This window comes from Vulpes lagopus, chromosome 10, assembly GCF_018345385.1.
Source record: "Vulpes lagopus strain Blue_001 chromosome 10, ASM1834538v1, whole genome shotgun sequence".
Lineage (NCBI taxonomy): Eukaryota > Metazoa > Chordata > Mammalia > Carnivora > Canidae > Vulpes > Vulpes lagopus.
Genome location: NC_054833.1, coordinates 91695203 through 91710546, shown reverse-complemented (window position 1 = coordinate 91710546; position 15344 = coordinate 91695203). Strand labels below are relative to the sequence as shown.

At 47.0% G+C, this 15344-nt stretch overlaps 1 protein-coding gene across 6 annotated transcripts in view; it reads left to right on the top strand.

The window, feature by feature from the left end:
* Positions 1-15344, top strand: part of LOC121499627 (BTG3 associated nuclear protein) — a 105699-nt gene that overhangs the window by 73206 nt on the left and 17149 nt on the right. For 4 of the 6 annotated variants that reach the window (XM_041770485.1, XM_041770481.1, XM_041770483.1 and 1 more), the window contains 3 exons: positions 4032-4162; positions 5791-5862; positions 7657-7695. In XM_041770485.1, the coding sequence (XP_041626419.1) occupies positions 4032-4162; positions 5791-5862; positions 7657-7695 (242 nt within the window). The remainder of the gene's footprint in view (positions 1-4031; positions 4163-5790; positions 5863-7656; positions 7696-15344) is intronic. The other 2 variants (XM_041770486.1, XM_041770484.1) reach the window with 1 other exon arrangement.

Sequence of the window (15344 nt, the reverse complement as noted above, 5' to 3'; positions counted from 1 at the left end):
GCTCCCTCGGCGATGGCTCTTCGAACCTGAGCTAGGGTCAGGATCTCAGGGCAGCCCCGGCAGGGTCGGCCAGAACTCTTATTCCGGAGCCCTGTGGTGACCGGGTCACCTGGAGTCCTCACAGGGTTTTGTCTTTCTGAGGCAGACCTCAGGATGCCGTTTTCCTCCCGTCATCTTGGCAGTAACTTGCCAGCAATTCCTGAAGATGGGAGGTGGCCACACAAGTTGTGCCCCAAAGCCCTGCTTTTGTGAGCTGCTGTATGGAAGAATCTTCTGAGGAATGTAGGCCTTTCTGTTACAGTTAGCAGTTCTGGCTCGGGAGCGTCAGGAGGCAGCAGTTGTGGGACGTGCTGACACAGTGACTCCTCGAAGAACTAGACTGTCTCTGTGGGTCCTGGGAGGGCAGGCGTGGGCAGCGTGGGTTCAGGGAGGTGGGCTTTAGGCAGAACGGGGTTTTGTCGTCCTCGCCCTGGGAATCCATGTGGCCTGGCCAGAGCTGGACCCACGATCAGCACTGTGTGTGTCCTGAATACATGGGGAGGAATGGCAAGATGGAGCCCATCTCTGGAGGTTCTGGCGAGGCAGCGTGGCTGTTGGGGATCGTGTTCAGATTCAGACTCAGGATGTCCAGGCAGTGGCTGAGATGGTGTTTCTGACAAGGGGCAGGTGATGCCCTTGAGCTGCCGTGGACCACCCTGGAGTGTGGAAGCTGTCCGTCCGAGCAGGGCTTGGGCCGCTCTGCTGCTCGCCTCAATGAGACTTGAGCGGTCTTTACCTCCTACTCAGGTGTGGGTCGTGTTATGTGGTTGGAGATTATAGGACTTAGTTTCATGCTTGTTTGTTTGGAACTATTCATCGCTCTTCCAGTCATTAGCGTTTCTTTAAACTGAGTGACAATAATTCAGTTTAACCAGAGATGAGTTTCTTCTGTTTTTCCTTTGTTTACAAATGTGTCCATATTTCTTCAGAGATGCTTTGGGTTTGAGTAAGTCTCAGGTGCTGTTGGCGTCTTGTGGGCGGTGAGTAGCCACCACTTGAGCGTGTGTCCCATGCCCAAGTCCTGGGGGACGTGTGCCCAGTGTCTCAGGATGTGTTGTTTGGAATGGATGGTTTCAAACACCGGCTGCACCGGTGGCTTTGGAACAAGCACAGAACACAGCAGCACTTTTCGTGGCCTGCGTCCTGGCCCTTTCCTCAGGAGCTTACCACACTTGTGCCCGTGGGGCAGGGACACAAGGACTTGGGAGTGGGTGTCATTGCACAAGAGAACTTTGCTGCCTCTGCCACGGTCTCTGCACCCAGCTGTGAGCAGGGAGGAGGGTGAGGAGCATAATTACATTCCTGTGGCCCCAGGTGTCTGTCGAGGGAGGACTGGGACTGCCTTTCTGAGCTGCGACACCCGGCCTCACATTCTAGCTCTTTAGTCACAAGGGCTGCTTCCTGTGCGGTCCACCAGCAGCCAGAGGCTTCCCAGGGAGCACTGGAATTGAATTTCTGAGAGAAACACAAAATGTATTTTTATTTTATCAAACTTTTTAAAAAGTACATGGCTTTATTTATTATATTTTTATTTTTTTAAAAAGATTTTAGTTATTTGAGAGAGAGAGAGAACGGGAAGGAGCAGAGAGAGAGGGAGAAGGAGGCTCCCCGCTGAACAGGGAGGCCGATGTGGGCCTCGATCCTAGGACCCTGAGATCATGATCTGAAGGCAGACACTTAACCCACTGAGCCACCCAGGCGCCCCTGGTTTTATGTTTTTTAAATATTTGTTTATTTGAGAGAGAGAGCAAGGGAGAGCTGGGGGTGGGAGAGAGGGAGATGGAGAGAGAAACTTAAGTGGAGTCCTCACAGAGTGCATAGCCTGTTGCAGGGCTTGATCACTTGACCCTGAGATCACCACCTGAGCTGGAACCAAGAGTAAGACACTTCGTGGACTGCCCCATCCAGGCGCCCCTAAAAAGCACATGGCTTTGTAAATTTCCTTTGCTGTCCTTGTTTCTGTGTTTATTGTGCCACATTCTTCATTAAAATCAGATAGAGCAAAGTAGGTGGTTAGTTCAAGGGCCTCTGGTGGTCTGTCACTGCTCCGTTGGCATCTTCCCAGCCTCCCAAGGCAAATCGGAGATGGTGACAGAAATAACCCAGTAAAATTCCTGGATTCCTGGCTGGCTTAATTTGGAATTGGTAGTGATTCCAGCTGTGTGCCTTGTTTACTTTTGAATTATCAGCAGACAAAAAAAGGAACTTCTAAATACGTGCTATAAAGAGATTCTGAGCCCAGGTTCCTCTAAGTCTGAATTAGTGCTATCCCTGTGAGCACAGACTGTGAAATTACTAGTGCCAATGGATGTTTACAAAATCAATTCATTAGGACATCTGCATTGCGCTTTCCTGTCTGGTAGTATCGTGTGAACTTGTGTACTGCTTAAGTGAAAGACGGCTGCGTCTCCCTGTGAAAGCTGCCTCTGCGCGCCCTGCAGCCCTCATCAGTGAGTTGAAAGCCTCGAGGGAGTGTCTGTGCAGTGCCTGTAGTTTAGGCTTGCAGAGGACCAGCTTGTAACAGTCTGCTGCCTGCCCGTCTGTGTGTGCAGCTGCCTTTCTTCTGGATGCAGAGAAGAGCCAGGTCAGCAGAGGGGGGGCCCTTGGAGCGGCCTGCCTTCCTGACGTGCGCTCTGACAGTGGGGCGCTGTGGTCTGGAACCTTCACCAGCGTCAGCACTGTCGGCTCTGAAGGATTCTTGATCACAAAAAAGTCACCAACATGTTTTTTTGCACTGGGCTTTGATATCAGTACAAATTATGAGACATGAATTTAAACTGGTCTACATACATTGTGTGATTTTTAGGGAGTTGTTGATTAATTGGTAGATGCAAACGTTTGATTCTTAGGTTTGGAAACCATTGACTTCATACCCACACGTCCTGTGTTCTGTAGTTTCTTTAGAACCTTGGGGACCATCATTCTTCCTGTATTTTTGAACCATTTGAGAACTGGCAAGATCACTTGATTTTTTTTTTTTTTTTATTAACACTAGAGCAGAAATTATTCGGGAATCTATTAAGTTATGTAATTCTTATTTACTATCAGAGTAGACTTTATTTTTTTATTTTTATTTGTTTATTTTTTTAAGTTAATATTTTAAAACGTTGACACCTAAAATTGTTCACTGAAATCATTAAAAAGGATGTAATTTCTGACATAATACAAGTGTTAACGTTTTCACATCACCACATTACTTTTTCACACGTAGTCAATGGAGTCAATATCCCGTGTCAGTTTAATTACCACCATTGCGCTGTTAAAAAACACATGAAAATCTTTTGCTGGGCCATCAGACATTTTATGTCCTTGTTTTTTTTTCTCCTTCCATTCGTGTTAGTCGTCTGCTTCTTACCAAGTTTCATCCTGCTGAGATATGTGTTTTTCTTACCATCCGTCCACCGTAGTTCAGATTTTATGCTGAAAACCATGCACAAAATCAATATTTTTCTGAGGCCTTAATATTCTAAGTGTCTAAGAAAATTCTGTTAAGATATCATTATAACTAAAATTAATATATAGCACGTCAGCACAAACGTCTTATTTTGGATTAAATGAAGGAAGTAAAGTTTTATTGGAAACGTATCTTTAAAGAAGTGGATGGGGATTTTTCCCTTTCTCCCCAGTGAGTTTAATTGTACAAGAACAAGTATTATTTGCTGCCGGTGTAAAATAGACTTTATTATCAATTTTATTCCTATTTTTCATTTTTGCCGATAAATCCTGAGCAACTGCATTTAACCAGTAGATGGGAATCCTATGTCTCAGGAGTCAGTCCTTCAGACTCTTTCTCTTTCTGTCCACAGGTCAGAAATCTGCATTCCCTTGCACTTAGAACTAATGGTGTGTACAGAATGCTGGGGCTCCTCTGTCGGGCCCTGTCGACTGGAGTCTGGTCCTTTCCTCTCCGTGGGAGTGTGGGCCTTGGGAGGGCAGGAGGCCCAGAGGCGTGCACGTGGCTGGTTGCTAAGGCCTTCTGTACTTCCCCGCAGAGACCGTGTTGAGCACACCGCCCCCCACCAGTGAGATGCCACAGCCCCCGCCTCAGGCCCTGCACTATGCCCTGGCCAATGCCCAGCAGGTCCAGATCCACCAGATCGGAGAAGACGGACAGGTCCAAGTAGTATGTACCCTTCTCACTATTCTGCCTCCACGAAGGCCAGGGGAGGCTGGGCTGGGGCTGGGGCATGGCCAGTGGGGAGGGCCACCACCAGCCTCCCCTGCATTTCTGGGTCATGCTGTGGTAGCTTGGGGTGAGGTAAACGTACCATTTTAAAGTAGAAGTTGTTAGGGGTACCAGTTCTTGCATTTCATGAATGAGGGCAGTTCCTGAAGGGATGTGTCCTTGGTAGTGGCCCATCATGGCTCCCCGACATGTACTGCCCTGGTGCCCACTGTCAGCTCTAAGAGTCAGGCTGTTCGACCATCCCTGCTTTTGCCTGTCCTGCTGAGAGGCAGTGTAGATGCACCATAGATGATTTTCAGTTCAGGAACACAGGTACCATTTTACTGAGGGAAGAAAACAATCATTTCTTTCCATGATCACTAGAGAAAGCTAGTGACCTTGGCTAGCGTGAAGCACTTCCTTGGAACTTTGTGATGTGCACTAAGTTTGTGTGGCAGTTAACCCAGCATTTTGCCAACACACACCTGCCTCACCCTGCTTTGCATGGCATGGCCAGGTAGAAATTCCTCCAGAACCCTCCTGGGTCCTATGGCTGGGGAGAACCCGAGGGCAGGAGCTTTGTTAGGGAGGTGCACACTTCCTGCATACTCTGGGCTCCTGTTGATGCTGTAGTCCCACCCAGCTGCGTCACTGCATGCCCGCAGCAGGAGGGCTTTTTCCTGGAAGTTTCAGGGTGGCCTTAGGTCTGACATGGCACTCACAGTGCTGCTTGGTAAAGGGCGGGCTTCCAGAAAGCACTAACGAGTGCTTTTAGAGGGGGGTTTTCTTCATCTTCCAGAGGAGATAAAGCAGTGATGAATGGTGAATTCTCTGTTTAATTGACAGTTACAAAGGCAGATACTCTTATCTTAGTATAAGAAAGTCTTTGAAGGAATCCCAGGACAGATAACATTGATCCAGTTTGCACAGAGTAAAACCAAAGCAACAGAAAATTTTGCAGCGATGTTGAGCCACTTTTGCATTTATAGGAGTTGTCTGCTGCCTTGCAAACCTAAGTGTGCTTTAGCAGGGTTCTTTATTGGTGTTTACCCACCTATTTAAATAATTTTGTGTTTAAGACACATTGCTTGACACATATTCAGCGTAGACACTCATGTATAGGCTTCCCACCACTCACGCACTGCTGTGTGGCCTTCCAGCACTCCCAGGCCCCTAGGAGACCACCTGCTGCTTCCTTGGGGTTTCTGGTCCCTCCAAGTTGATAGTATGTTTTAAAAAACAATTCTTTTAATTTTCTGGGAAATTTCTATTTCTCTTCTTTTCCAGATGTCTTTCCTATTATTGAATTTCCCTGTTTGGTAACATTTGAAGATTAAACAGATCTTTCCTAGGCCCCAGTGTTTCTTTAAGAATCATTGCAAAGTGTTCTTTCTGTATGTGTTATACACCAAAAGTTTGATTTCAAGGGGCTGTATATACTACATATGTGTTGTGTCATACTATTGAGGAGTTAGTTGTCTTGAATTATCAGCAGGTAATCAAGGACAAAAATTTCCGAAAGCATTTCTTGTTTCCTGTGGCTTTCATTTTCTTCTGATGCTTCTCGGTGTCTTCTCTTGCTGCGGATCCCACAGGGCCATCTCCACATCGCGCAGGTGCCACAAGGGGAGCAGGTGCAAATCACGCAGGACAGCGAGGTGAGTACCTGGGCTTCCTCCACTCTGACCTTGGTCACATGAGGTGGATGGCTGCCAGTTGCCAGATGACACAGATGTCCAGCGGTGACCACCAGACTCCTGTTTCCTCAGGAGGTGGTTGTGTTGGGAGAGGGACCATGGGGAGATGGCCTCGGGACCTATTACTGGACAGAGGTGCTTTCACTTGGAGGCTGTGTCCAAAGGGAGGAGGCACAGGGGCTCTGGGGGTGGGTGAAGATGTCCTGCTGAATCAGTCCTTGTTTGTTCACCTGAGGGGAGGGCCTGACATCAAGAATAGTCAGTTCATGGGTGGGTAGGCGGGCAGGCAAGCCAAGGCAGGAAGCTTGCTGGAGCAGCAGCAGCATTGGATGGGAAAGGAGAATAGAGGGTGAGGTGGGAGGAGGTTGCGGGCATGGTGTTTCCTTGAGGTGGGGGAGCTCCCTTTTAGGGGTGAAGAGAAGTGTGAGGCCCAGCTAGTGGCCTGAGACGTCTGCCAGGATCCTTCACTGCACAAGGCGCGCATGGTTGACTGGTAGCCTCCTGGAGGAAAATCAATATAGATTTGCTTTTGTATTGTTTTTTTTTTTTAATATTTTATTTATTTATGAGAGACACACACGGAGAGCGAGAGAGAGGGGGTGGGGGCAGAGAGAGGCAGAGACACAGGCAGAGGGAGAAGCAGGCTCCATGCAGGGAGCCCGACGTGGGACTCGATCCTGGGTCTCCAGGATCACGCCCTGGGCCGAAGGCAGGGCTAAACCGCTGAGCCACCTGGGCTGCCCGCTTTTGTATTGTTTTTACTAAAAAAGTATTTGAATATTTCTTGGATTTCATGGGTTTGCCTTTTTTTTTTTTTTTCAGATTTCATAAGCACATCCCTCTTGTCTATGTAATCCAGCATTTTTTTGTTTTGGTTAGAAAATTAGAATTTTGAAATTAGAATGCAATGGATTAAAAGAAATTGCTGATGCCATTAATGATTAGTTTGTGATAAGTTACAATATGAGATTGTCTTTTTAAGATTTTATTTATTCATGAGAGACACACAGAGAGAGGCAGAGACACAGGCAGAGGGAGAAGCAGGCTCCCTGTGGGGAGCCCAGTATGGAGCTCAATCCCAGGACCCCAGGATCAATACCTGAGCCAAAGGCAGACGCTCAACCACTGAACTACCCAGGCGCCCCTATGAGATTGTCTTCTTAACACAATAAAACTTTACCATGTTCATTTAAAAATTGAATATTTTGCAAGATGAAGGTATCTGCAAGAAGTTTTAACAGAGTCTGTTAGACCTAAAACAATAGTTTTTCCCTAAACAAATGAAAATACATTTATACCCTGGTGACCCCAGTGGGGCTGTGACCTGGTTGGTTGTGTTGTGTCCTGTGTGCTTCTGGGTTGGGATAGCACATGTGTGTAAGGCGTCTCCGTCAGGGGTGCTGGCTTATGTACATGGGACCTCCCTGTGTGACTTCTGGTTTTTCCCATCCATCTAAAATTATTTCAAAATTAAAAAGTGGGGAAAGAAATGACGTTTTCATTTGGTGTCAGGGTGGGGGTGGGTGAGTATAGTGTTTTCTTCAGTTTGTTTTCATCAGAAAAAATAGTATCTGTAAACTCAGTTTTTCTTTTGCTTGGGTTTTTTTATTGCTACAAGGGATTGAATTTTTGTAGAACTGACACTAATGGCTTTGCTGGTTATTCACAGATGGCATGGGATAATCCTGCCTCTGTGTCACTGTATCTGGAAGTTGTTCTGGTCCTTGATCTCTCCTTTTTTCACTCATTCTGCAGGGCAATCTACAGATACACCACGTAGGCCAGGATGGGCAGGTAAGTGCTCACTTGCTCTCACTTAATACCTACTTGCTGTGTGGGTCACCAGACCTTGCCTTGCCATGGGGAGGAATGGGGGCAAGATGGTGGTGCAGTGTCAGCCTTAGGGAAAAGCTAGCTCTACCCCTGCTGGCACAGACGTCCTAGAGGGTGTGGCCACCTGGACATTGGGGCTCAAGGCCACATTTGTTTCTTTGTGGGATTTTACGTAGCTTTTTGCTTTGTAGATGACACTCCACTATCACTTTAGCATTGTTGTCTATGAATTTACGTGAATGCTGTTGATGGCCATGTCTGTACAATAGCTATATATTAGGATACGGTAGGGTTTTTTTCATGGATTTTACTGCAAAACGCCAATCACCAGCCTTTAAAAAAAACTCTGACAAAACATAACTGAAATAGTCATTGTACATACCGGATATGAACTATTTTTACAAGGCCGAGTATTCCAGCCATCGGAGTTTCTAGGGAGGGATTTGCTTCCTAAGATCCAGTGAAATTGCTGGTGAATTTGAGGATTGACATTTTTATGCCCTTCTGAAGAGTTTCTGTTAAAGAGACATGTATAATCTTTGAATAATTGTGAAAGAGAGTCTGGAGAATTTTCCTGTTTTATAGAAGATGACCTGGAGCCACAAACATAGAGCCTCTTTACTCTCAAGACCATAGTACTTGGTATCCTGGAGACCAGCCATCTGGTCTCCCCCATCTGAAATACCCGTGTATGTCTGTCACCACTGGTGGGGGCCTGGTGTCGGCCCTGCATGGGGGCCTGGGGAATGTGTTCCTGGGCTCAAACATGAGGGGTCAGCGACCACACCTCTTGGGTTTTATCTGGAACCCCCTGAACACTTTGGGAGAAGTGTAGCGGACCTTAGATTAAATCACTTGTTTAGATTGGAGTTCCTCTGCTTTCAGTTTCATCTGGAAACACACACTTGAGGTTTTCATCAGAGCCCCGAAGCACCTGAAAGCTGCAGCAGTGCAGAGTTAGCCCACGGTCCCCAGTCATTGCTTCCGAACCCTGTCTTAGAGATAAGGTCATTGGGCTGGACCTGTGGAGGTCAGTTCTCAGCAGGTTGTCGTTGTGTGTTTCTCACCTCCTAGGCAGGAGATGTCCCACCTAGCTAGGGTCGGAGAGGTCAGGTCATTGTCTGTAGCTGATCTCTGCCTTTGACCACTTAGTGGTTTGTATTTATACTAATTCACAAGAAAAGAAAGTGTGGGACATGGCTGTTCTTCTTTGTCTCTATTTCTGAGAATTCCACTTGGGATTTTTGAACAGTAGAAGGATCAGGTTTTTATATTATGTTAGCACTGTTGTTACCACGTATGGCTAGAGTCAGCATGTCCTAAATAAATCATGAGAACAGAGAGCACAGTCTCATGGCCGAGACAGTGGCACAGCTTTCAACCCAGGAAGGACTCCTGGAATGTCCGTCAGAGGAGCCCGTCTCTGAAAATGGTGCAAAACCAAGGTGTTTTGTATACACTTACCAAGGGTTGCCTCCTCCAAGTTGGTGGTCATGCCAAGGCCTGTCCTAGGGAGCAACATGCTCTCACAGACGCTCCTCCTGTTCTCTCACCACCTGTTGAGAAGGGCAGTAGAGCTCCTGTGCTGATGGCCGTCTGTGCTACACAAATCATAATTTATTGATCATCTGGCTCAGGTTGCTTGTGCCGCCTCACCTGCCTTCCCTAGCTCTGCCCGGGTCCTGCCGTCCATCCTGTGTGTGGGACATGCAGTCAGAGCTCAGGAAGAGGTAGCACACACTGACATGGCTGGAGGAGTTGTAGTATCTGCCACCTTTTGCTTCCCTAAAGGAAGCTCAGCTTTCTGATTTAAATAAACAGTATGTGTTTATGTAAAGCTGCCTTCTTCTGGTCAGTCTGTTTAGCTAATCCTTTTTTGTTTTCCCTTTGTGGAAATTCCGTGTCATTTTATCACTTGGCTGGCTTTTGTTCCTATGAAGTTACTCTGCTCGTGACAGCTGCATTTTTTAAGTTAACTGAAAATTCGCAGAACAGAATGATGTTTCGCAAGACACAGAACCCGCCACACCACTCAATGTTGCTGATGGGGTGGCTGCGGGGCACAGCAATGCGGGGAGCAGGGGCTCTGGGGTCACCCCCCAGCTCCCACCCCACTGCCCCAACCCCCACCCACAGGAGGACAGCACTGGGGTCTGTGGCTCCTTCCCCTGCAGTTGGGCGGGGGCTTGCCACCCTACAGCTGCTCCCCCCATTTCCACGGCATGGGGCCTTTGCTGGTCCTGTGCCACCTTACCTGTGGGGCAGGTAGACCTGGCTCTGTGCATCATGGAATCTGGTAAGGGAAGGTCTAGTGTGCCCCTCTGCTCTGTCAACCCTTGTTAGAGCCTGATGATCAGTACCCTGGGATTATGAGTCAGAGTTTGACTTTAGTGAAACACCCTCACTGTTCAGATTCCAGGTCTTCTGAGTATGTGTGTGTGGCTCTCCAGTCTCATCCCCCAAGCAGGAACAACAATGGTCCATTCCAGCCCATCCCAGATGAACCACTCTCAGATCAGGGATATATCTGCTTTAGTCAGGGCCTTTCCGGCACTGGTGTCCTGATGATGAAGTGCTTTGTGAACTTATCATGGTGTTTTGTGCCCTCACAGCACTTTGTGCTGAAGTGTCAGATGTGAATTATGCTTTCTTTTTGCATGGCTAGGACTGTGTGCTATAATTAAGTGAAAGTGATTTTAAAGAGACCATCTAAATTTGACACCAATTAGTAGTGTCCCCAGGTGTTGGCAGAAGCAGACACTGGGATTTAAGGGGGCAACCCTTAGGATGGTGGGGGAAAGCTGACAGGTGACAATGGTGGGTAAGCTCAGATGTAATTACAGGAGAGGCTTCAGCCTCTCAAGAAATCACATGCCACACCATACTTGATTGTGAATTTGTTACAACAGTTTTTTAATTTGAATGGTGAGTTTTGGATAAAAATGTTGCCAAGTCTTTGTAGGGAATATTTAGACCCTCTGGGTTTAGATAGCAAAAGATACTATACATGCTTTGATTCTGATTACTTTTATCTAGTTGAAGGCTTGCCAACTGACAATTTTTCAGATTTATCTAATCAGTTGGAAGAACAACTAAATAATTATACTCTGTTTAAGAGATGGTGATGCAGTCATAGAATTACACGTGGAAGTACGGACTTCATGCAGAGAGGTTCAGTTTGAGTAGTGGAAGAAAGAAGTGACCAGAAAGAAAGGGTTTTTGTTCTGAAAATACTCTCAGTGTTGAATTGGCTTCCACAAAACAAATTGTGATATGAAAGCATAAGATATTAAAGTTTGCATCATTGTGACAAGCGGGGCAGAAGGTGGTTACAAAGCTGCAGGATGTGCCCTGCTTTGCAGTGGGTGTTGTGTGGGGTCCCAGGAGGAGATGGGCCTGGCTCTGGCACTACAGTGGAAGCAGGAGTGCTCTGAGGTCTCATGCTGGAGACATGGAGCGCCCAGCCACATGACTTCACATCAAGACCAGACATCTCCTGTAACTCATTATGTTGCTAAAATGAAAATATTCTATTTTTTCCCCTCTTCCTTCTCTAAAGTACTTGTTTTCTTGGGGGGGTTTAGATTACATAAGGCATAGGAAATGTGTTGTTTGAATTAGAGCATAATGTCATAGTGCTCAGATTGAGAGCACCGAGTAGGGCAGAGTGGGGTCTTTGCCAGCCGAGCATTTCAGTCATGTTAGCAAGAATATAAATCTTGTCTTGTGGGTTTGTTTGGATATTTAAGGCAGGATCAACTGGGGTAAAGGGAGTTAAATACAGACAAGATACTTTTCATTTAGTGTACCTACTGCTCTTGACACATCCACTCCTTGATTGCTTGAGCATCTTGTGTTGCCAGTGGCTCATCTCCACTGGTCATGTAAGTGGGAGTGAGGTTGGACAGAAAGGGACCAGATCTCTAAAGATGGCAGACATTAATTGACATTGGCATGGCAGAGTGGGAGAGCCTAGTCTAAATCTTCCTGATTTAGAACCAGTCATGAGTGAGTCATGCTTCAATTACATGCAAGTACAAATAAGCAGAAATCCATAAGTTTGGATAACAGTGTGTATGTTGTAATTAGAACTATTTGATGCTAAGTTGCAGGCGCTGAAAACCTTATAGTAGAGCTGTAGGCATGGGGATGGGGACACTAGTAGGGAATGTAGGCTTGGGGACAGGAATGCTACTCGGGCTGTAGGCAATGGGACAGGGATGTTAGTCGGGCTGTAGGCACGGGGACACTACTAGGGCTGTAGGCACAGGGACGCTTCCCTGTGTAAGGAGTTGAACTGCCACTCTTGCTTTAGTTACCTCTTGATGTGCAACATACTGCCCCAATATGTTGGGCAATATGTTGTGGCTGATAACCACAACCAGTCATTATCCCGCCTATCTCCATGGTTTTACTGGGTGCAGTGGCATCACTGGGGTGGGTCATCTGGAGTCTGAGCTGTCTGGCCTGTTGTAGGGCCCACATGCAGGGTTGGAGCTGGGCTGGGCCACACCTGGGGGCTCAGTGAGGCCATCCTCCTTTGTGCAGGCTCCCCTTGTGGCCCTGGGCCTTGCACAAGGTGGCAGGGTTCCAAGAGGTGATATAACTGAAGCTATAGACCCGCCAGCCCCTTTGATGACCCTGCCTTCTTTATGGGTGGTGTGGAATGTCTGTGCTGTCATCTGGAGCTGGAAAGGATGAGGCAAGGAGGGTCACAGCATCTCTCGGCATCCCCTCTGCGCCCAGTGTGCCTTGACTCTGAGCTCCTTCAAGGGGGGGCCCATGCTGTGCCAGGGAGGGCTCAGCCTACGTGTACAGCAGGGGTGCAGGAAGCATGGGCAGCAGTGGCAGGACTGCAGTGAAGGACACCTAAGTATTTTTAGGGAGACCTTTACTGGATGAATCACACAGCACATTACGGGCCCCAGAAATGACCCTCCCTGTTTGAGCTGATGGGTTGAGGGTAAGTCTGTCAGCACCAGTGTCGTGACCTCAGGCAGACAGCAGCCCACCCATGTGGCACAAATCCACATTAAGAAACTTCATGGGATTTATTAACGGTGTGCTTTGTTGGGGCAGTTTGGCTGATGATCAAAGTCGGATGCATTTTTCTAATTATATGTTGTGAAATAATCATTGAACTGCTGAAAGTCTGAAGTCTTTTTTGCATTTACAAAGTCTTTTTTGCATTTACAAAGTTTAGATTTTTAAAATTTAAACTTATATAATTTCTCAGATATCTTTTCATTCCATTTATGTCATTTCTTTGGGAGTTTAAGAAAGCAAAGCACAGCCCTAAACATGTATTCATGTGACTAGAAATAATGCTCCAAGAGCGATCTGTTTTTGGATAGCTTGGCCGCCACTGGCTGCCCTCCAGTTCATGTTGGAGCACCGCATCCGCGGCTCTTCTCTGCTTGCTGGGCTCTTCACCCAGGGACAGGCACTCAGTCCTGAGAGGGCGCCAAGGCCTTTTTTTCTTGCAGTTGATCCTAAGTTGTTGTTAAAGATCAAAACACAACCAAGAACAAGGAGCTAGAGGTCACTTTAACCTTGGACATCATGTAGCAGGGTTCCCAACCGTGAGTGGGGAGCCTCCTGCCCGCAGGGCTTCAGGCACCCCTTTCTGGGGCTGGACATGTTTTCTCCTACATCATAACGTCTCCTGTGGCATTCCTGGGGAGGTGAGGAGAGAGGTTCAGGAACTAGGTGGGTGTTGGTACCTATTCTACATGTGGGGACAGGATTATGCAGGGAGGTAAAACCCGGGACGGATCCCATGACTCCTGAAGCCCCAAACTGCCTCCAGTTCTCTAGAACAGCCTCACCGCTACTGTTGCCACCGCCACTGCCGCCACCACTTGGGATTGAGAGGGATTCTTTATTTTCTTGAGCTGTGTTCTGATCTATCCTCTCTACTTAGGACCTTCTGAGTGCTATTTGGTGACCCCACAATGGCAGTACTTCCTTTTAGCTTTTAGCACAGTTCCTCAGCATGTCTGCTATGGGCTGCAGATTGAGAAAGGTTTAAACACTCACTTTGTACCAAACTCTGTTGCTAGGCAATATCCTATCTGTTGAAACATTGAAATCTGGGTCAATTATTTCTCTACATGTGGGAGATTTTTAGCCACATGGGAAATCCGTAAAACTTGGGCTTTAGTCATGTTGCTTAGACCATGAATCACAGAATGGTTTAGTACTATTTCAGCTAGATGTGTGTTGTGATACTATTTTTTTTTTAAGTAGCTGTACCTAATGTTCTAAAATGTGTATGAGAAAAGTTTAATAGGTCTATAAGCTAAACAGTCTCCATTGATGTGAACACCTGGAGAGTTTTGTGTGTGTTCTCGTAGTAAGCCCATCTCTGTAATGACAAATGCACCAGGCAGGCACACAATTTGTTTGTATCAAAGCTAAGCAACACAGCGATAAATTCAGGCTGTTCCCACTGCCCTTGTGAGGTGATTTTACCAATACTTAACAATAGCTTGGCATTCTTTAAACTTTTAAACCTCTCTTGACTTCTTTGGCATTTGTATTCCTCCTTATACTTGAAAGTAAATTTTAGTAGCTTTCAGAATTTTTTCCGTGAAATGGGGCCTTCTAAACTCAGCTGGGGAAGAGATTAGCAGAGACAGGAAGTATCCAGCATTTTATGTGCACGACTCTTTTTGAAGTGGGTGAGAAGAAGGAGCGTGGATATGTAGAGAATGTGTTGTATGTGCAGGAGGTGTGGTGGTGGGGGCCGTTGTTGTCTGTGGCAGTAAAGGACTGTAGGATTTCTGCGAGGTGCGGTCCACGATAGATGGTTTGCCACAGCAAGCAGAGCATTCTCCACCTCACAACAGCATACACTGTGTCACTTCACTTCTCATAAAAACGTTCCATTCAAGAAAATATGTTTCTGCATTGCATGCCAGACACAAACAGAAATCTTGGAGGACCTAGGTAGTTCAGGGAATGAATCCCTTATGGAAAAGCCTTCCCTAACTAGAGATGGTGGAAAATATAATTTAAGCTTATAAAGGCCAGAGCAGAATGAGTTTGGTGTTGATTAGTTCCAAAAATATCCTAGAAAAGTCACAAAAACAAGTGTGCATCTCCCGTCACCTGGTTGAGGAAGCCTAGCCTCCTGGCTAGCCCCAAGTGCGTACAGGGCTGTGGGTCACCCCATGTGAGGCGGCTGGCCTGGATGGGACACAGGGGCCACTGTGTGCCCTGCTGCTAGCTCCAGGTCTTAGGAATCATCTTGGATTCCAGCAGAGGCTTGTCATACAAAGTGACATGGGCTGGCTGCAAGCGGGTGCAGGGCACCAGGAGCTGGTTCTGGACTGTCTCAGTCTCTGAGCAGCAAGGATAGTCATTTCAGTCGTCTCAGGGGGACAGCCTGTCATGTTTCCCTGCGGTTGTCGCAGACCAGGCTGGTTCATGCAGGACACAGGGTGGGAAGGATATTATGATGCTTTCTTGAGAGAAGTTGGATGCACTGGTTACTTAAATGTGTGTTTTCAGAATTGTGTGTAGCTGGAACGAGGTTGTCTTTGAGTGGGTTACGAATAGTTGAGGCTGAAGGAGCTTTACCTCAGAGGTACTCCCAGCTGTTAGGA